This window comes from Notechis scutatus, chromosome Z, assembly GCF_049901735.1.
Source record: "Notechis scutatus isolate UNSWTSFEM ecotype Mainland chromosome Z, rNotScu1.2, whole genome shotgun sequence".
In the NCBI taxonomy this organism is placed as follows: Eukaryota; Metazoa; Chordata; class Lepidosauria; order Squamata; family Elapidae; genus Notechis; species Notechis scutatus.
The window spans coordinates 72,178,935-72,202,933 of NC_142025.1; the positions used below are offsets into that span (position 1 = coordinate 72,178,935).

Here is a 23,999-nt window from a genome sequence, read left to right on the forward strand (position 1 = left end):
TAGTAATGATAATAATTAATAAATATTAATTATTCATTAATTTGAATCCCTGCTCAAATGCTGCCAAACGTTGCCACAAATAGTATGATGTGTACAAACATACATATGTGCATGCATACACACTCACAAACACACCCACCCCCAGAGAGTGGGGGAAGAGGGGGGAGAGAGAGAGGGAGGGAAATATTTTAAAAAGGCAAGGTTACCAAATTTAATGCTAATTCTGTATTAACTATTCCAAAAACTGTTTAGGAAGTATTTATAATTTTGTTCTATTGTTAAGAAACTAGCTGTTTACAACATATAACAACAAATACCCACAACTTAAAGGGCTGCCAAATATTATTCAAGAACCACCTGATGCAACATCCTTCTCACAATAAGGCTGGTCTTAGACAGAAATTCATCCAGGAATTCTGTTTATATACAGTTCATGTTGTAATTGTATTGACAGTATTCAATACATTTAAGAACTATTTTTCTTAAAAAGAAAACCAACAGAGTAGAAGAGTCTGCTACAGAGGTGGTATTCAGCAGATTCTGACCAGTTCTGGAGAACCGTTAGCGGAAATTTTGAGTAGTTTGGAGAACTGGCAAATACCACCTCTGACTGGAGATTTTACAGTATCCTTCCCCTGCCACGCCCACTAAGCCACACCCACAGAACTAGTAGTAAAAAAAAATTGAATCCCATCACTGGTCTGCTACCATAATTTTTTGTGGAAGATTGCAAAGGTATTATAACTGGAGTTGTCTCCACATTTCCACAGACTAAATGAAGACTGGGATGTAATGGAACTATTTAGGTACTGCAAAATTGTTACCTAAAAAAAGCTAATCATTAAGTTATTTGTACATTAGATAGCCCAGAGTTCTGTGTGAAAAAATGGCCGAACCCTAAAATGTTTCCATCTCCAAAATACATAATCTTATGCTGAAATTTTATTATAAATTAGAGAAGCTGAATCAGTCACACACATACCCAATTTACCTGCTGTGAGCACATCTCACCTGTGCCCTAGCAGCACCACAGGAAGTCACTTTTCTATGTAAATGTATGTCTTTATACCAATAAACAACATAAAATATGTTTTAAATGCTCATTCTTCCTCAATTTTCTTGCCCTGTACAAAACCATCAGGGATACAGGTTGACAACAGCTTAAATTGATTTAAATAACAACTTTATGCTTCATGTAAGTTAAAGTTTAATTTACAATTTTACTGCTGAAAATTAATATCCTACTGTTAAGGTTAGCTATCAAATATAATGAAAGAAAATAAACAATTTTACTGTAAATCCCAAACAATACGTATGTATATATTTCTGTACTCAAATACATTTTATTTTACAGTACAATAAAGATGTAAATTAGTTCTTTCATATCCTAAAAATATTGCAAGGTACATACTAAATATAATTTCAGAAGGCAAATAAATCACTAAATAAATAACTCTTTAAAAAGAGTTTATTTTTCTATTGGTCAAACACCTATTCTTATTATAAAGTTACATGAAGTAAACCCTGCACTGTTTCTTTAGAATTAGTTTAGTAAAATTCATGAATTGTATGTCTCCTGTGCACACTTACAGGATATGTGAGATTCTGTTAACCCCTTTGTTTTTTCGTTGGTGTCAAACTGTACAAAACTCCGAATATTATTTTTATCAAAAATGTCATCCCACAGAACATTTTCCATGTTGCAGAGGTAAGGGTTACTCCTGAACTTTACTCCTCCATTTAGAATTTCTGCCAAAAGAAATTAGAATTAATACACTTGGTTTAATTTTTATATTTAAAAAATTACACAATTATAATCATTCCTACTTATTTTGATGAAGTATCATTCATGAGTTAACAGAATTGAAGTAAATAACACAAATCTGAGACATATAAAGAATATAGAAAATACAAAAAATTACTAAAAGTAAGCAAACAGATAGCTACTATACATATAAAAATTTACCATATATATAAAATGCCACCGTGTCTTTGATTATTTGAGATAAAATATAAAATCATTCAAATGTGATAGAATTATAGTTCCTTTCTCTGATGTTTCATTATTTTAACCATATCTGTATGTATTTTTTCCCAATGTACCAGTTAATTCAAATGTCAGTTATTACGTCAGGTAGACAATGTTGGTTAATTATGATTTACCTACAAAAATTAAATAGATGAGTTTCCTGTCTATAGAGATTCTCAGTCATCCAGGTCATGGTTGTCCCAAAGGTGTTTTTTCAAAAGGCAAGTGGACTTTGTTTTTTCTTTGTTTTCTTAAGGAAAAACAAAGCCCATTTGCCTTTTGAAAATGCACCTTTGGGACAGATGAGTTCCCTGTTTTTAAGCTTAAAATTCAGGCCAGGGGTGGGATTCAAATTTTTTAACAACTGGTTCTGTGGGTGTGGCTTAGTTGGTGGGTGTGGCTTGGTGGTCATGTGACTGGATGGCCGTGGCCAACTCAACATCACTCACGTCAAGGGGCGCTTCTCCTTGCCTGGCCTCTCATGACAGTGAGGATGCTGCAATGATTGTAAGTGTGAAAAACGGTCATAAGTCACTTTTTTCAGTGCCATTATAACTTTGAATGGTCACTAAATGAACTGTTGTAAGTCAAGGATTACCTGTACAAAAATACAAAAAGCTTCTTTGCTTGCAAAAAGCTGCCCTAAATACCAATAATTAGATTAAAAAGACTTGCAAGCCGGAGTTACAAATCAGGCAGGTGCCAGAGCACCTTGAGGAATTAAAATAATTAAAATGCAATGATAACTATCAGCAGCCAATTCTGCTCATAAAGTGAAACCCTTTAGCAGAGAGGTCATTTAAGCTCTCCAGAAAGAGCACACCCATGAGAAGCAATCCTTAGATCCATTTGCACCACTTAAAGATACCAGATGGTCTCACTCATCTCACAAGATATCCTAAGGAAATTATCCAGATTTAAGGAAAGGTCACATACCCCCCAGAAAGGCAGTAAAAAAAATCAGTGCCAAGCTTGCATCCTGCCTCTTGGAAGTACACCCCAAAAGGACAGTGCCAGATACCACTAAAGCAGTGAAGGAAGACCCCCCTCCCAGATAGAAAAAGAAACCATGAGACAGGAAAAAATTCAAACACAATACAAATAATTGAATCACAACAGTAGCTGTTGCTTATTAAACCTATTACCAGAACAAACAGACACAGGAACTAGAGAGATTTCTCAAACCAGTTTCTTTTCAGGAACAGATATTAATCTTTTTCCTTCCAAACAAAGCTGAATAGGGAAAACTATCCCATCAATAAACACAGGATTAAACGTCACCAAGCACAGAATTAAACTTCACCAAAAACCAGTTTTAGACCAAAACTCAGAAAGGATATGTAAACTCACGTTTGAATGTCAATCTTTCTAGCTAGCCTAGAAGAAGTATTTCCAGGGGAGTATTTCCTCCCAACAGCAGGGTAAAAAGCTTAAAAAACTCTTCCCCTTTTAGAAAGTATCAGGGAAAAAAAACCTTCCTTCAGAGACAGTAAGTCTAGGCATACTGCCAAGAATGTAATAAGGGTGGAAAAAACAAAAGGAGATTTCTTCTAACTACTGCTTCTCCAAACTGCTTAGAAAGTTAACAAGAGGTTCTATAGAACTGGTCAGAACTGGTAGAATTCCACCCCTGGTTCAGGCCTATAAATAAATGCAATAACTCTAGTGCTAGAGAGTACTGAATATTTTGTTTAGTATTTATCTCTCTCCAAATTTTATACCTAAAGGGTATAATTTTATTACATGACCACCACAAATGAAAGAATGAACATTTTAATTTCTAATTTCTGAAATTTCCAGTTTTAATATTATTTTAATTAAAAATTGGCCAGATTAGGCTGGTATTGAGGGGAAAAGAGAATGAATCTTATAAATATTAGGATGTGATTGAACAGCCCTCATTCCTTTTTACAAATATTTGGAAGCCTAGTCTCACACAGTTGCCCTGCGCTTGAAAAATGTATACTTTTTACTGCTTATCGCCATGACTACACAATGATGCTCACACCTTGTTTTATTTTGTTTTTGTCATATGCTAGCATAACATATTGGGGCACCTTACTGGACTCTCTCAATGCTTGAACTGAGTATTTGAGGAGATTCCAAGGAAACTAGCCATAAAGATAATGTGATCACCTTTTGCAACCTTCCAACAAGCAAAAACAATGGGAAGCCATGTTCACTTAACAACTAAGTTACTAACTTATCAATTGCAGTGATTCACTTAACAACTGTGGCAAGAAAGGTCATACAATGGGGCAAAACTCACTTAACAAATGTTTCACTTAACAACATAAATTTTAGGCTCAATTGTGGTTGTAAATTGAGGATTACCCAAATTAAACTACATGCTCTTTACAGTTGTTTAAACTTACTGACTTTCTGAGCATAGAATGTTTTCCAGAAACCAAAGTGCTATTTAATAAATAGCTTGGCTGTATAATTCACAGACTGGTAGCTTGCAGAATGTATTTATATAATGGAATGCATGCCTTAAGAGACTCCTGGATCAGAAGTTACAAGTAAGTTAATGACTGAAGTTGACTTACTATGCCTGTTTCATATCCATTCAATCCTGATTTTCAAGCTTCTACCAAGCATTATTGAAATTTTTGGTCTGACTATACTGTTTTTAAAAAAATGTGAATATCTGTGACAAACCTTTCCAATCACACCAGCTACTTCTAAAAGTAAAGTTTCATTATAAATCTAGTTCTTGGCAATACCATTTCATTGTCACCAATCCAGTGGAATATATATAAAGCCTTACAATATATATCAGGCTTTAATATGGCATGTTTCTATTATTTTATTTACTTATTGTGGCTTTCTCCAGTGATTAGTGTCCCTTCGCTGTCTTCTCAATTGACTATTTAAATTACTACACTTAGCCACAAGGCTGAGAAGCTATTTAAACTACTGAAAATCACTTTGAGGGTTTTCACAAATATTCTAGTGATAATAACAATAAACAAATTCAGCTATTGAAAAAGTTCCTTATTTGATTGTGCTGATACTAAGGATTTGTGGATCCTTCCATTTCTTATAAAAAAAAGTAATGCATATTTATTTATTTATTTAGTGGTCCATTTTGTCATAAGGCAACTCTTAAATGTTGTATGCTGAATCAAAACCATTCTTTCAAGAGTATTTATTGCAGTATTATGCTTACTAACAATTCAAATTTTTTTTATTTATAATATAAGCATTTGTTAAATTGTTATTCTTTTCCTTCTAAATTTCTCACCTGCCAACCGTCTTAATGGCAGCTCTTTAAGTCCCTTTGTACCATTGTGATTTAATAAAATTGCTAGTGCAGCATTTTCATAAAGTGTGTTTCCTCGTATTATCTGGAGATTCTCCAAAGGGATAGTTTTCACTGCATTCATTGCTATAACCACATAGCCAGCCACTTCTTGTATAGTCTGGAAGGTATGGAAGACAAAGTTATGCAAAATATAGGGACAGAGACTAAAGCAAAGTCTTTTCTTGACCGTATACTTGCTAAGTATATTTAGGAGAAACACCTCTTTTAAATAAGATGCAAATTAAGTAACTTCCATATAGCATTTATAAATTCAAAATAACTCGTTAAGGCTTACAAGGATAAATTCCAGAAATATAAGATAAATTGTTTATCTATTCTGTTTATATAGCTGGGACTCAAGATATAATAAAGTTAAAACAACAAATAATCTTACAAAAATAAAATGCAATTAAAGACATAAATTTGAGAGATCTACTTTTTAATAACCAAAATGTATTAATCCAGATAAACTCAAAGTGTATACTGTTCCAATTCCTGGAAGAAAATCTCGTCTTGAACATCTAAAAAAGAGCAAGCCATGTTGGGTCCATCTGGAGCAATGAAATTGAAAGGGGGAATGGCATTCCATTCCATATCTCCTTGGTGCCGCCAAAGGGCATTAAGTTATGGGACCCAAAGAATGCCAATTTATTAAAAAGGCAGAGATAATTGGAAATAGATGCGCTGCAAATGACCAACTTTTTATTGGTTTCAAGACTAGTTCCATGAATTGCCTCTGAAAAGCCAGTGAAGTTTGCAAAGTAGCAGAATTATGTTGACACACTGAGGTATGCTCTTAATTGCCTGCATTATTGTATTCTAAATGTCTTCTAAGAAGTCTAAGTGACTTCTTACAAATTCATATTGATCAATGAGTCAATCCTAAATGAAATCCAACTGTTCTTTGGAAGGGCAGATATTGAGGCTGAACCTCAAATGTTTTGGCCACCAAATAAACTTTGGCCATCAAATGAGAAGGACTCATTGGAAAAGATCCTAATGTTGGGAAAGATTGAAGGGAAAAGGAGAAGGGGATTGTAGAGGATGAGATGATTAGATAGTGCCCTTGATGCAATGAATGTGTATTTGGGCAAATTCCAGGAGACAGTGGAGGACAGAGAGGCCTGGCATATTATGGACCGTAGGATTATGAAGTGTCACACACAGCTTACTGACTGAACAAAAACAACCAACGATAGGAAACCATACAATTAAAGTAAGAGCTTCCTTGAAATGTATATTTCTGATTGATTGTAATATCTTCCCCATGTTGTATTCCCTAGAGCTCCCATAGTTAGCTTCAAGATTTAATGAGGGTGCAGACAAACTGCATGTAGAATATTGGAATGTAACAGAATGATATGTTAGGAGTGGAAAATAGGACTTTAACGTTTTGGAACAAAATGTCCACAACATAAAGCTGATTGCTAATCCAGATGCTTATTGCTCTTTTCAAAGGTAGGTAAAGACATTCTCTCCATTTCCCATTCAGATTAGAACAATTTAATTCATTTTACAAACCTTTAGAAAGGTAAGGTTATAATTGTAATCCACATAAGTGATTTCCAGGTTGCCAAGCACTACTTCACAGTTCTCATACATCCTCTTAAGGTTGTTATAGTGGTCATCCACGCTTGCAAGTTGAGTTAGCTTATTGCTTGTTCCTTGACAAACTGAAAAAAGAATAAACTTATAATAAACATGAAAATTTGCATGCAAAACAGATAAACTATGTGCAGAATATGGCTTTTCCAAATTGTGTCAAGTAAAATTTCTCACTGAAATTATTCCCATCACTTGGGATTGGAACAAAAAATTTAAAATTACATCTATCTTCAACTGAAACAGGAATGTTATAGAAATAATGAAGGCATTTTAATATATATATTAAATATATTTTATATATATATATACATTGGACAGACCAATAGAAGAATAAGCACCCGCCTGGATGAACACAAAAATGCAGTCAAAAAGCTGGAACACACTTCCTCACTAGTCCAACACATGGAAGCCACAGGTCATAGCATCAACTTCAATGGCACCAAAACCCTAGCCACTATAGAAAATTCCAGCCACAGAATCATCAGAGAAGCCATAGAGATTGAAAAAAGACCAGAAAGCATGAACAGAAGAGATGATTCCACCAGGCTGTCAATCATTTGGAAGCTGCACTCACAAACAAAAAAATCTCCACACCACAAGCCAGGCAAACACCTGGGCACAAACAGATCCCCCCTGATACCTCCAGCTCAAACACACCCCAACCAGGCACCCAGATGAAACCCAGCTTCCTAACTAATGATAGCCGTCCATTTACCCGAAGCCAAGCTGCACTAAAGACCTCCAATAAAGCAACACAATGCTGCCAGCCAATCAAGATACAAAAAGAGCCAAAAAACAGACAGAAGATATTAGAGACACCAATCAAGCAGAACACAGCAAACTCCAAGACCAATAAACACAGACCAAGACTCCCAACCAATCAGGATGAAGAAAAAACCATTCTGGCACAGCAATAGGCTGCCCCAAATTTAAATCTGAAACCACTGTAAAAGTCTGACTCACAGACGGACACAATACAGAAGCCTGATGATGGCAGATGAGATTCTGCTGAAACGTTGCTACAACTTTAAAGGCACAACTATAATGACGTGGGAAAATACCCGAACAAAGCTGAAGGCCATATATATATATATATATATATATATATATATATATATATATATATATATATATATATATATATATATAAAATGTGTACTTAGTTTTAATTTATATATTTTAAAATGTATATAAGCATTATAGAAATTACAATAGTATGATTATTATTCAAATAATCATTCTGAAGACATGCATTTAATAGTACTTGGAAAGCAAATGTGACTGTAAACACATTTCAAACAATATCATTCCTTCAATTGTAGAAAATTATGATTTAATGTAAAATATTTTAAACGATAAATAGATATTTAAATTATAGGGTAAGAGTAACAAAGATAAACAAAACAAAAACAAGATCCTTTAACATATAAAATGGATTTAAATGTAAATAAGTATCAGTATCAATAAACCAGCAAATAAACTAAACACCATTAAAATTAAGAAAGATTTTTGTGAGGAAACTGCAGGTAATAGCAAATCAAAACTGAGGAATACAAAAATAGACATTCCTTATCTCTAGTGAATTATAACTTGCAGAGTTAATATATCAACAACTAACATAAAAAGTAGAATGCCTCATATATTGGGGCTGGCACAATGATACTAGGAAGCACTTTGAAAGACCTAATTATGCATTTTCATGAAGGAAGATTAATAGCTGTACATGAAGAACATTAAGGTTATTCAGGCTTAGTGCTCAGTAAAGAAAAGAAATTACTGTGTGTCTTATTCTCCATTGTTGCCTATCAGGCAAACTGATCGAGATGAATGCATCTATTTCTGATATATGAAAGAAGAATTATTCAATCACATGAAATAATATAATTCCTTTTAAAGCATTTATTATAGAAAAAATATTACCATTAACCACATCATTCATTCATATATATATATATATATATATATATATATATATATATATATATATATATATATATATATATATATATATATATATATATATATATATATATATATGTTTTCTGAGGTTCTCATGGTATTTGTATGTGGATCTTTGGTTATTTGGGTTTTCTCCCGCGTAGGATTCAGCAAAGTTGAATCCTTTTGAAAGGACCTTGGTTTCGGCTTCGGTGAGGATCTTGTCTGAGATGTTGTGCACTGTTTGTTTCATGTGTGGCTGTGAGGGGGGAGGAGTTGGTTTCTGGCGTTGTTGTAGTTTTCTGAGTTTGTTGGTGTGTGTGTCTGTCTTGAGGGTGGTCTGTGTTTCGGCTCTCCAGACAGCGAAACCAGCCGAAACCAAGGTCCTTTCAAAAGGATTCAACTTTGCTGTCGCTCCCAAACACATCCCCACAGAAACCATCATATGCGGAGTTGAAACCAGCCTGACCAAAACCAACCCTGATGATGCTAATAGAATCAGACTCGAAATCACCAACATCCTCTGCACTAGCAAACCACCCAAAAGCAACTTATCCAAAGAAGAACAAACTGCACTACGTAACCTGAAAGAAGACCAGCATAATAATCCTACCAGCAGACAAGGGCAACGCGACAGTGGTTATGAACACATCTGACTACCAAACCAAGTTAACCAACCTACTCCTAGACCCCACATACAAACCCCTAAAGACAGACCCCACCACCTACCTAGAAAAAACCACCAGATCCAAAATAAAAGCCTCCCCATCAGTGAAGAAATCCAGCAAAGAATCATACCCAGAGAGAAATCATCCAGATGCCCTAAGCTTTATGGTCTCCCCAAGATACACAAAGAAGGAACTCCACTTAGACCAATAGTCAGCTCCATAGGCTCACCTCTACAAAACCTAGCCAAATTTCTCACCAAACAACTACAGCCCTATGCAGAATCCATCAACTCACATGTAAGAAACTCATTCCAGTTCATCGAGATCATAAAGAAACAAAACTTACAACCCAGCGACCTACTAGTGAGCTTCGATGTCATATCCCTCTTCACCCAAGTGCCAATAAAAGAAGCCTTGACAGCCATCCAAAACAAATACAACCCCCAGCACATCCTAGATCTGACCAACCACTGTCTATCCAATACATACTTCACCTACAACGGACAAAAATACAAACAAATAGAAGGAGCACCCATGGGATCACCCCTCTCACCTGTCATCGCAAACCTCTACATGGAACACTTTGAAACACAAGCTCTAGAAAAATATGATCACAAACCCAAACTCTGGCTCAGATACGTAGATGACACCTTCATAATCTGGGCACACGGGAAAGAAAAACTGAACAACTTCCTCACACACCTCAAAAGCCTACACCCCAAAATACAATTCACCATGGAAACAGAAGCTAACAATCAACTTCCCTTCCTAGATGTCTTGGTATACAAAAAACCCAATGGCTCCCTAGGACACACCATCTACCAGAAGAAAACACATACAAACCGCTATCTACATGCACTCTCACACCACCACCCAGCACAGATCAATTCCGTAGCTGAGACACTCATCTCCAGAACAAAATGCTTAGCTGATGAACAACACCTAAAAACCGAACTAAACACTCTCACCAACGTACTAACAGCCAATGGATTCCAAAGAAAGAAGATTACCCACCTAATCCAAAAAGAAACCCCAACCAAAATCCAAGACAGAGAACAAGAGAACGGCAAAGCCCTCCTCCCATATATAAAAGGCACTACAGACAAAATCAGCAAGATCCTCCAAAAACACAACATTAAAACAGCATTCTGCACAAACAGAAAAATATCCACCATCCTAAGAAAGCCTAAAGACAAAATTGAGTTAGAAAACCAAGGAGTATACGAAATCCCTTGCACCGCCTGCCCCACCACATACATTGGACAAACTAAAAGAAGAATAAATGCACGCGTTGAAGAACATAAGAACTCAATCAAAAAAGAAGAACCGACCTCTTCCCTGGTCCAACACCTCAAAGCCACAGGACATGAGATGGACTTTAAAAATACCAGAACTATTGCCAAAACCGAACACTTCAACAACAGAATAATCAGAGAAGCCATAGAGATAGAAAAACGCCCACACAGCATGAATAAAAGAGATGACACCTCCCGCCTACCAGCCATTTGGAAACCAGCCCTCATGAACAGACGAGTACCTAACATGATGAATGACACCAGATCCACTCCCACGAGGGCCACACAAGATGCCACCACCACACTTCCACGTAAAAAGCAGACTCACACCCACACAGAAGATGAGACACGACCACAGACCAGAAGCCGCACTGCAGCTGCATCACTACCCACTTCAAACCCCTCTGAGCCTTACATGAAGCGAACTGACCCCCACCATGAAGATGCAGCATGACCACGAACTCGAAGCCAAACAGCAAGATCACAGCTCACCAGCTCAAATCCCCAGTAACTAAGACCAACCTGAGCACAACCAAGCCCCCCACCTGAACAGAACACACCTCCAGCCAATCAGAACATGGTCAACCCCCAACCAATCAGAACACAGCCAAACCCCAACCAATGAGAACACACCCCCACCCAATCAGAACACAGCCAAGCCCCCACCCAATCAAGTCACACCCCACTAGCAGTTAAAAGGAAGAAGCAGCTGCAAGCTCACATCACTCTGAGAAGCACAGAGCTGAAGACAGAAGCCTGAAGATGATGAATGAGACTTCATCGAAACGTTGCCTAGATACTTCCAATCTTACGCGGGAGAAAACCCGAATAACCAAAGATCCACATACAAATACCCTGAGAACCTCAGAAATATATATATATATATATATATATATATATATATATATATATATATATATATATATATATATATATATATATATATATATATATATATATATATATATATAATTTTGTTAAGTTTTCACGGTACTTACATGTATGGCATTCAGCTTTGTTCGGGTATTTTCCCACGCTCATAGTAGTGGTGCTTTTAAAGTTGTAGCAACGTTTCAGCAGAATCTCATCTGCCATCATCAGGCTTTTGTATAGTGTTCGCTGTGAGTTAGACTTTTACAGTGGTTTCAGATTTAAATTTGGGGTAGCCTATTGCCGTGCCAGAATGGTTTTTTCTTCATCCTGATTGGTTGAGAGTCTTGGTCTGTGTTTATTGGTCTTGGAGTTTGCTGTGTTCTGCTTCTAATATTTTCTGTCTGTTTTTTTGGCTCTTTTTGTATCTTGATTGGCTGGCAACATTGTGTTACTTTATTGGAGGCCTTTAGTGCAGCTTGGCCGGGTAAATGGACGGCTATCATTAGTTAGGAAGCTGGGTTTCATCTGGGTGCCTGGTTGGGGTGTGTTTGAGCTGGAGGTATCAGGGGATCTGTTTGTGCCCAGGTGTTTGCCTGGCTTGTGGTGTGGAGATTTTTTGTTTGTGAGTGCAGGCTTCCAAATGATTGACAGCCTGGTGGAATCATCTCTTCTGTTCATGCTTTCTGGTCTTTTTTCAATCTCTATGGCAACGTTTTGGCAGAATCTCATCTGCCATCATCAGGCTTCTGTATAGTGTTCGTCTGTGTGTCAGACTTTCACAGCCGTTTCTGTTTTAAATTTGGTGCTAGCCTATGCTATGCCAGAATGGTTTTTTTCTTCATCCTGATTGGTTGGGAGTCTTGGTCTGTGTTTATTGGTTTTGGAGTTTGCTGTGTTCTGCTTGATTGGTGTTCTAATATCTTCTGTCTGTTTTGTAGCTTTTTTTTTTGTCTTAATTGGCTGGCAACATTGTGTTTCCTGTATTGGAGGCTTTTAGTGTGGCTTGGCTCTGAGTAAACGGACGGCTATCATTTATTAGGAATCTAGGTTTCATCTGGGTGCCTGGTTGGGGTGTGTTTGAGCTGGAGGGGGAGTCTGTTTGTGCCCAGGTTTTTGGCTGGCTTGTGGCGTGGACATTTTTTTGTGTGAGAGTGCAGGCTTCCAGATAATTGACAGTCTGGTGGAGTCATCTCTTCTATTCATGCTTTCAGGTCTTTTTTCAATCTCTATGGCTTCTCTGATAATTCTGTAGCTGGGGTTTTCTATAGTGGCTAGGGTATTGGTGTCATTGAAGTCGATGCTATGACCTGTGGCTTTCATGTGTTGAGGAAGTACGTTCCAGCTTTTTTACTGCATTTTTGTGTTCATCTAGGCGGGTACTTATTCTTCTATTGGTCTGTCCAATGTATGTGGCAGGGCATGATGCACAGGGAATTTTATATATGTCTTGGTTTTCCAGGTCAATTTTATCGTTGGGTTTTCTTAGGATGGCTGCTATTTTTCTGTCTGTTTTGAAGGCAGTCTTGATGTAATGCCTGTGTAGTATCTTACTGATTTTGTCTGTAGTACCTCTTATGTAGGGCAGGACAGCTGTTCCATAGGTCTGTTCATCTTCTAGGTCTCCATTATGTCTCAGTGTGTTTTTGTGGATCAAGCCAGTGATTTTGCTTTTGTGGAAGCCGTTGGCTGTCAGTACACAAAACCTAGCCAAATACCTAGCAAAGCAGCTACAGCCCCATGCTGAAGCAGCAGCTTCACATCTACAAAACTCATACCACCTCTTGGAAATGATCAAAGATCTACACATGGAACAGAAAGATCTGCTTCATTGAAATAATAAAGAAACAAAACCTACAACCCAGCGACCTACTCGTGAGCTTCGATTTCATATCCCTCTTCACCCAAGAGCCCATCAAAGAAGCCATGACAGCCATCCAAAACAAATACAACCCCCCCAAACACATCCTAGATCTGACCAACCACTGCCTAACCAGCACATACTTCATCCACAATGGACAAAGATACAAACAGATAGAAGGAGCACCCATGGGATCACCCCTCTCACCCATCATCGCTAACTTATACATGGAACACTTTGAAACCAATGCTTTAGACAAATCCGAACACAAACCCAAACACTGGCTCAGATATGTAGATGATACTTTCATAATTTGGCCACATAGGAAAGAAAAACTGGACAACTTCCTTACACATCTTAACAACCTACACCCCAAAATACAATTCACCATGGAAACAGAAACCAACAACCAACTTCCCTTCCTGGACATCCTAATTTACAAAAAACCCAATGGCTCCCTAGGACACACCATCTACCGGAAAAAAACACACACCAATCGATACCTAAATGCATAATCCCATCACCACCCTGCACAGATCAGCTCCGTAGCCAAGATCCTCATCTCCAGAACCAAACACCTAGCTGACAAAGACCACTTGAGAACAGAACTACACACCCTCACTAACGTATTAATTTCCAACGGATTCCAAAGAAACACTATCACCAATCTAATCTGAAAAGAGATACCACCCAAAAACCAAGACACAAAACAAGACAACGGTATCACACTCCTCCCCTACATCAAAGGCACCAGACAAAATAAGCAAAATACTCCACAAACACAATATCAGGACAGCCTTCGACACTGACCAAAAAATAGCCAACATCCTAAGAAACCCCAAAGACAAGATCCAGCTAGAAAACCAAGGACTTTATGAAATACCATGCAACAATTGCCCAGCCACATACATTGGACAAACCAACAGGAGAATAAATGCACACATCGCAAAACACAAAAATGCAGTCAGAAGAGAAGAAAATACTTCCTCCCTCTTCCAGCACCTTAAAGCCACAGGACATGAAATTAATTTCGAAGGAACCAAATTAATATCCAACACTGAACACTCCAGCAAGAGAATAATCAGGGAAGCCATAGAGATAGAGAAACACCCCCATAACATGAATAGACGGGACGATACCTCCTGCCTACCAGACATCTGGAAGCTAGCCCTCACCAACAAATGAGTCCCAGCCACGAAAACCAACACCAGGCCCAAAACAACACGGGACACCACCACCAATCCCCCTCATCAGACCCAGGCCCAAGCCCATCCTATAAACGAAGGACAATCACCATCCAGAAAACAGACCATGGCTGCTGTGCCAGCTGTCGCACCCCCTGACCCCAAAACCAAACAAGCTGACACACGCCAAGAACACAGACCCAGACCCCAAACTCGAAGCCAGACTAAAACCCAGAATGCTACATCAGAGCCACCCGCTCAGGATATCACATCAGAAAACTCAGGAAATTACACCACAAGAACTCAAGAAGTTGCAACACAGCAAATGACCCAGGATATCACAGTACAAGACCAAGGATACCACAGCAATAAATCTCACAAGGTCATCACACAATCCATTACCCAAGCCGTTACTACACAGGAGGCTAATGGAAAAGAGATCAAAACACAAATGACCCAGGAGATTCCAACGCAGGACCCAGGATACCACAACAAAAGAACTCGCAAGCCCATCACACAACCCATTACCCAAGCCGTTACTACACAGGAGGCTAATGGAAAAGAGATCAAAACACAAACGACCCAGGAGATTCCAACGCAGGACCCAGGATACCACAACAAAAGAACTCGCAAGCCCATCACACAACCCATTACCCAAGCCATTAAAACACGAGAGGCTAATGGAAAAAAGATCACTACAAAACAAACAACCCAGGAGATTACAGCACAAGATCCAGGATATCTCCACAACAAAACTCACAAGGCCATCACACAGTCCATTATACCAACATCAACTCCATCAACCAATCAAGAGGCAGCAGCGCAGCCAACCAGCCTAGCACATCAGCCCCCACCACTAGTATTTATAAAGAGACGGCAGCTCCGATCACACACTGCTTGCACTGGCATGAAGCCGAAAGCACCAGCCTGAGGATGGCGAGTGGGACCTCGCCGAAATGTTGCCAAGATACTCTTAATCTTACACGGGAAAAGACCCGAACGCATCTGTACCTGTGAAAATCTACGAAAACATGTGTGTGTGTGTGTGTGTGTGTGTGTTTTCTTAAGTTTTCGCAGGTACTTACATGTATAGTATTCAGCTTTGTTCGAGTTGCCCACGTCATTATAGTTGTGCTTTTAAGTTGTAGCAACATTTTGGCAGAATCTCATCTGCCATCATCAGGCTTCTGTACAAACACAATACAGAAGCCTGATGATGGCAGATGAGATTCTGCCAAAATGTTGCTACAACTTTAAAAGCACAACTATAATGACGTGGGCAAATACCTGAACAAAGCTGAATAATATATATATATATGTATATATGTATGTGTGTGTGTGTGTGTGTGTGTGTGTGTATACACACACATACATACATATACATATATATATACATATACATATATATATATACACATACATACATACACACACACACACACATACATACACACACACACACACACACACACACACAAAACCATTAACCACATCATTCATATGTATGTATGTATATATATGCACAATTTTAAATATGACTGACCATGAAAACCAGCTGGGTGAATGTGGGTTAGTCACTTCTCCCAGCCCAACCCATCTCCCAGGGCTGTTGTGAGGAAAATAGAAGGTGTGTTGGATATATTGAAATATTTATAAAAATAATACAGGCATATTATAAATAAAGTAAATCCCATGGCATCATGAGTAATAATAAAAAAGAATACCAAATATATTGTTAAAAATCCAATTTTAAGACTTGCCAACTTACTTACTTCTGATGTCTCATGACCTGGAAGTTAGCAAGTACTTGCAATGTTAGTGGCAGGGACCAGGCAATGCAGAGTTAGACCTTGGCTGCTTGCTTCAACAAGTTGCACAAATAAGAAACTACTTATCATACTCACTAGTGCTGAAATTGTTTGTACAATTTCATTAAATTATTAAATCTTTTAAAATTTTGTACTGATGAATTAATAAAAAGCAATACAAGTCTGAGGGATATTAGAAATCCCAATACTCAATATTCAAATATTTCAACTTGTTCCATTATATTTCAAAAGTACCTGATTTAATGATGCACTGTTATCTCAGGAGAAATTTATATTAAAAATATTTTGTATGTATCCTTTACTTGCTAATTACTTTATTGGGATAAAGAAAAATTAAAATTATTGTAACTGCTACCACAAACTCAGAACAAAATAAAAGCTTAAAGTAAATAATGAAAAAAAAAACAATCCACAGATTCATAGGAAAAAACATTATGTAAAACAAAATAATTGTGAATACAACAACTCATATCCCAATCCACACCTCAAAAGTTAAGCATGGTTCCCTATTGTAGGAAGTAAAAAGAAAGAAAAAAGAAACAATAGGACAGGGACAGTAGGCCCGATTGGTGCGTTTATGCATGCCCCCTACAGACCTCTTAGGAAAGGGGTGAGGTCAATAGTAGACAGTCTAAGTTTAAGTTTTTGGGGTTTGGGAAAAGAAACCACAGAGTCAGGTAGAGTATTCCAAACATTGACCACTCTGTTGCTGAAGTCGTATTTTCTGTAATCAAGTTTGGTGCGGTTAACCTTGAGTTTGTATCTATTGTGTGCTCTTGTATTGTTATGATTGAAGCTGAAGTATTCGTTTGCAGGTAGGACATTGCAATGTATGATTTTATATACTATATTTAGATAGTAGACACAATACACTAATCCCTGAGGCCTTTCACAAACTTTCTTAAAGCTAGGTGGGAGTTCCGGTTTGTCAGGCTTCGGAGGCAGCAGGAATTCGCGTTTGTGCGCTATCCCTGCTGCGCTCGTTGCTGGAGTGCCTTCGATCCAATTGGATTGGGAGGCTATAGTTATCCTGCAGGGATAACTGAAGAGAGGGGAGATCCGGGCAGGGGTCTGGGAATATCGCACCCCCCTTCCCCAGCCGGCTTAACTCCCTTTTCCAAAGGTGGTGGAGCGGCGGTCAGCAATGGCCGCCACAAAGAACTTCTCAGCCAGAGAAGTTTTGTGCAGGAGGAAGTGAAGAAAGTGAAAGCTTTTGGCTGAACCGGGACGACAATCAACATCTGAATACCCTGGAACTTTGGCTCTTTAAGTGATATATTGTTTCCCAGAAGATCGTAAAGCTGCGGTGGAAAGTAAAAGGGAAAGCTTTTTTTTTTCTCCTCACTCTCCTTCCCTACGGAGACAGCAGATAGAAATCGGAAATACCCGCTTTGGCAGCAGAAGGTACTAACTTTGAAAATTAAAGCCAAGGGGACATTAGATTTCTAAACACTGACATTTAAAAATTAAAATCTTTTTGTTTTAAGTGGGAAGGAAGAGAGGTAAATGATTTATACCAACGTTTGTTGAAGGAGATTGCTTGGAGTTTTATAAGATCAGAGATTAAATTGCAATAAAACTTCCAAAAATACCTTGGAATTGTGTAATTGAATTCTACCCCAGGAAGAGAAAGTAGAAGAAAGTGCTAAATGAAGCAGACTGTGCTGATTGTGCTGACTTTGATTGCTTGATGACTTTGGGACTTTTTGTGAACTATCTTTTGAAAGACTAAGAACACATTTGGATTGTTTAAAAATTTTTTCACAATGGTATCTGTTGAAGAACTGAAAATGCAATTTGAAAAGTTAAGAGAAGAGGAAGAAGAAGGCAAGGGTTCCTTTGGATCTATTCTTCGCTTCTTAGAAATGGCTATTTCTACTTATCAGGAAATGCAACAAGAAAAAGGCTGGGATGATGAAGAAGAGGCCATCTTTAATGGACATATGATTTTAAATGAGAAAGAAAAGGGTAAAAAGGAAAAGAAAACGGAGAATTTAAGTTCTAAAAAAACAACCAAGAAAGGGAAAAATAAGGTGAAAAATCGATATAATGTCAGAAAGCAACAGAAAAGAGGAATACAACAGAGAGGGGAGACTAAAAGGCTGGAGATTGAGAGGGGGGGATAAAAGGCTAGATTTGACAAGGAAGGAAGGGAAAAAGTGAAGGGAAGTTATAAAGGCTTAAAACAAGATGCTAATAAACAGTTTTTTTTCAGAGATAAAGGGTAAAACATAATTTAAAAAGAGATTCTGCAAAAGTACATAAGATTGTATTGTAGTATTTGTATTTGAAATAGAGTTAGAAAATTGGAATAACATATGTGTTAATAGAATATTGTAGGGAATGTGTAAAATGTCTAAGATTTAATTAATAGAGTTTAATTAATTAATTTGTTATGGAACATTATTTTTTAATATACTATAAGCTCATTATGTTTTATATTTTAAAATGTTATGTAGAATGTACTAAGCAGAATCAGAATAGAAACTATGTATTATTTTAAGTGTTAAATTTGGGGGAAAGATAGAAAGGTGTCATACTTCAACCAGTGATTACAGGAAAAAGTTTGTGTTAAAGAGAAAAGATAAATAGATAATTGAAAAAGAACGGACAAAAGATACAAGTATAATGATTTAAATTGAGATTAAATAAATAAAATAGAATTAAGAGAGTGAAAAGAGGGGAGAAGACATATGGAAAATATAGAATGTTAAATAAGATATGAAATAGTATATAAGGTGAGCATGAATTTGATTTATGTCTGTACAAAAAGTTATAACCCGGGTTAAGCCGCTTTCTAAAAAGAAATTTTATATTTTTATGTTATGTATTTTGTTTGCTTATGTTTGTTTATCGAGGATTAATGATGTTGGATAAGCACATATGAAACAGTAATAATATGAAATATAGTAATATGAAATACATGAAAGTATAAGTTTAATGAATAAAATTGAACAGAAATAAAGGAAGAAACAGTGAGAAGTTGGAAAAGAGTAATAAGATATGAAGTTGAATATATAAGATGCATATTAAATTGTGTGTGGAAATGTGATAATTTAGAATTATGTTGTACTTAAATAAGATGTTTTATTTGTTTTGTTAAGCAGTTTTTAGAAAAGATGTTCTATGTTCTTATGTTTTATGTTTTGTTTGTCTGTGTATTGTCTTTGAAAATTAATAAAATTTGTTTAAAAAAAAAAGCTAGGTGTGAAGAGTCATCTGAATGTTTGGGGCCAACTGGATTGGCATGAGTCTTAATGGGGGGGAAGCTAGCAAAATAATTTGATAATGGGTTGGGACCATGAGAAAAAGTTTTACACGAAGGGTTCCCCTTTCCCTCTTAAGGGACAGGACAAAAAGTCAGTGGTTGGTAGCATTCTACTTTTTCAGTTATGACAACCCGAATGGATCTTATGCAGCTCCACCATGTGTCTCTACAGGAAGGAAAGCAGAAACTCATAAACAAATGGAACATGTAACTGTTTTATCCCAAAAAATACAGAAAAATACAGACCACTTTCTGTAGTCACTGTTAACAAAAAAGTTGGAAAGAATTCCCCTAGTTCTATGTGTGTTCTTTACTTTTTAAAAATTCTTTAATTAGTTGAAATCATAAAACCCATCTCTTTGTATTGTATATACAAGTATAATTAAATATGTAAAATTCCCATTAGAATACCGAAGTATAATTCTATGTGTATTATCTAATTATCTATGTGGGTTTTATGATTCCATATAGCTTTGTTTACTAGTTCCCTATAGTGTGTAATACAACGTTTAATTTTTATATTATTTGTGGTAATAAAATGAATAATTGTATATTAAAAAAATTAAATATTATATAGGTATTTTGAAACCATGTATCTTTTTAATATGATCCAAATACAGCTACACTGCTTATCTGATTTACTGTTAAAGTATAAACATATATGAGCAATCACAGTTGTAATCAAAACCCAGAACTCTCATTTATCTACCTTAAAAGATTATTCATCTGGCTTTCTGGGGCAAAAAAAATGAACTTGTTCCCTCGCCTTTCAGAGCTTTCTGCCCTGATCATTTGGCTGCTGATCAGCTGGCTGTCAGGAAACTGCAAATTTCTCCTGGCTCTTGCTAGGCTTTGGGAAGCCAGACCTTGCATGCCAATTTTGCTTTTAAATTAAGGATACATTAACTATTTGCTCTAGTTTCATTTTAAAGTTCTGAGTGAAAATGGCTTGTGAAAAATCAGAGAAAGAAGTGAAGTCATAAAAACGTGATTACAAAGTTTTTTTCAGTGATTTTTATAGGTTACTCTGAAGGAGCCAGAAAGGTCCTACCTCCATATTTGTATTGCCTTCCCCATATCTTTTAATGTCTTCCAAATGTATGATTTTTAAAAATTGATATGTAATTCAATACACAAAGTCTAGCATAAGATAAAAGAAAAGAAAAAATAAGACACAATATATTGCATGAGTATTGATGGGGACTATATAATACTAGTAAAATTATATTGTTCATTTTAATTAAAAGTCTTAGACTCATGACACCTTACATTTGAATATTGGTTAAAATGATATTTCCTTAATTATGTATAGGTATTTAAATCATTCCTTCTATTCTCTACCCAGTTATTTAGTGATTATTGCATATCTGTTAGAGCAAGGATGACAAACTCAATTTCATTCAGGGCCGCATCAGCATTATGGTTTTCCTCAAAGGGGCAATAGCCAGGTACCATGACTAGGTGGCATGATGGCCTGGTGGGTGTGGCCGTCTTGATGTTACTCACCTGGCATGACTGACTCGAGACAACTGGATCAGGATGGAACAAGTCGCATCAGGTAACTCGATGTGCAGACAATTCGGTGCCCCACAAGCTCCTTGCTTCCCCAAACTGCTGGCAGCCAAGCATGTGTGTGTGCGCGCGCACACACATGCACACACACGCACACACCACATTCCAAGGTTTGGGGATTTCTGGAGAGGAAGTCTCCCCAAGCCCAGGCATGATTCACAGTTTGTAAGCTCAAATGTGGATAAAAATCTCCAAGCTTGGAATGGTCAGTCAGTCAGTCTGTCTGTCTGTCTGTCGCCCCCCCACACACACACATGCACAGCATGCCAAAGGGAACATTCTTCTCCCAATCCCAAACATTGTTGGTGTTTCCCTGTCTGGTACTCCAAAGGGACTTTCCATTTCCAGTGTGTGGTAAGGATACTGACTTGTTGGGGTAGCCTTCCCTCATGAAGCTCCCCTGCCACCCCCTCCTCCTCTCCAGAAATCTGTTAATCCCATTTCAGATAAGATTGTCAACCTTGAAACTGTCCTGACTGAAGCCACACTGGAGCTGAGGGTCAGGGAGGGGGGATTTGAGATAGAGGGATTTTTGTAGCCAAAAAAAAAAATACTTTCTCTTGGGAACCAAGGACATTCTCACACCAGGAAGAAAGAAGGCAGAGTGATGCTACCTGGTTGTTGGACTATACAATGATTCAACCATGTGGCGGATTGTTTTGAGAAAGTAAAAAACCTTTTACTTTTAATGAGGTGAAAATTGCAGGAATTTTAGAGTCAGTTTTCACCAGATATGTGCCAATAAGGTATTTCCAATAAAACAATGTTTGAGGACCTTAATGGCCTTAAGTCTTGCTTGCAATGGAGCTATTTTTTTTGGAACACTGACATACTGTATGTGGCTGTCCAGTTTTTTCTTTAAAACCACAAGTGATGAAACACCTGGTGATTCTTATTCAATTACTTGTACTTACAAAAGAAAGCAAATGCAGGGAAAGGTAAAGGGCCCAGGTCTCCCAGTAAGAGATTCAGGGGCTGCTGAATCTCATGGTGGAACTTTTTCAAAGCGGTGGGAGTGCTATGGGGAGGACAATATTGGAAGGAGAGCACCTGGAGGCATCTCCCCTATATGGCTTGGACAGACAGGTAGGTGTCCTCAGAGAGACAGTGGATCCTGTAAGTATTCTGACCCCATCCTGTTCCTAGCCTTCCAAGTGATGGGGAACTTCTTTCTCTCCATCTGGACCCTCATAGCCTCCGGGCACTGGGTGATTGCCTGAATGGCATTGCCTGACTGACCAGGCATGGTAATAGAGAACAGTATGTAGGTGTCCCAGGGATTGGTGACTTCCTGTTCCCTCATACTATGAAACAAGGATCAAGTGATCTGGTATTGCATCCTGTTCTACCAAATGATGTCACTCAATGATTTCATTCACAAAGAAACTGGAGGCTTTGAAGAACAGGATGGAGGAACATCTCCACCTCAACTCGAACGATAGGGAGGTTTTGGCCCACTTGGGTCTGGAGAGGGCTTGTCACTTATATTTTCCCTCAGGGCAGACAAAAGCCCTCAGTGTGCCGGGTTGGAAAAAGATTGGGGGAGTGACTTATGGGGGAATAAGGAAATCCAAGGCTTCCTTTGAGATTGCAGGAAGGGGAAGTTGAAAGGGAGGTTTGACAGAGGACATTTGTTTCCTCTTCCAATTTGGTGCTGCCACTGCTCCTCAACTTCCCCCCTCCCCCAAAATGCTGGCAGTAAAGCTTGGAGCCAGCGCTGTTTCTCCCCAGACTGCATTGCAACATAGAAGGAAGATAAATCCGCAAGGCTTCCTTCCAGTGGGGGGGGGATCCATTCCTCCCAAGAACAACTTCCATGCCATCTTCCAACTCCGTCTCTGCCACCCAATCTGGACTGGCTGGCTGCATCCCACAAGGTGGCGCTGAACAAGGCTTCACCAGAGCTCCTGCATTGGCTTAAGCCCCATGGCAGCCTGTCTGCCTAGACACTTCTCCCCTGGCAGATCCTGGGACAGGCTACTCGCCCTGCCTGCCCTCTTTGACTTCCCAACTGGTTTCCTTGGGTGGGGCACCCGCAGCCTTTTGGAATGGAGTCCCGACTTGTTCTGGGAAGGAAGAGATGCAGAACTGGCCACAGCCTTGATCCCTGCAGCCCAGCTTGGAGGCTGATGGCCAGTGAGCAGTCAAGGGACCAATGAGCTGCAGCTGCCCAGGGGGAGCAACCAGCCGGGTTGGGTTGGGTGGGGCCATTCCCTTGCCATCTCCACGGCAGCCCTGCAGGCTAGATCTAAGCACATTGCAGCCAGATTTGGCCCGTGGATCTTGAATTTGACACACCTGTGTTAGAGTATACAGTCTCACATTCTCTACCCTTCCTGATTTGGACCCCTAGAGATTTAATTGACAATTTTATTGGCATATTGATTGTTGTACTCCAAAAATTTTTTGGAAGTTAACTGGTCCAATTCATTTTGGTTTGGAAAGTTAGTGCTGCACATGGCTAGTATTCTCTCTAGTCTAAAATAGAGACATTTTATTTTCTATATGAATGTCATGTTCTTATTGTTTCAATGTATGAACTAAAATAAAATGTATCTTTCCACAGTGCAATT

At 38.1% G+C, this 23,999-nt stretch overlaps 1 protein-coding gene across 2 annotated transcripts in view; it reads right to left on the reverse strand.

Moving 5' to 3' along the window:
• EGFR (epidermal growth factor receptor) overlaps nucleotides 1-23,999 on the reverse strand; it is a 179,934-nt gene that overhangs the window by 67,689 nt on the left and 88,246 nt on the right. For both annotated transcript variants that reach the window (XM_026682816.2, XM_026682814.2), the window contains exons 2-4: nucleotides 6,858-7,009; nucleotides 5,277-5,454; nucleotides 1,591-1,749 (exon numbers count right to left, since the gene is read on the reverse strand). In XM_026682816.2, the coding sequence (XP_026538601.1) occupies nucleotides 1,591-1,749; nucleotides 5,277-5,454; nucleotides 6,858-7,009 (489 nt within the window). The remainder of the gene's footprint in view (nucleotides 1-1,590; nucleotides 1,750-5,276; nucleotides 5,455-6,857; nucleotides 7,010-23,999) is intronic.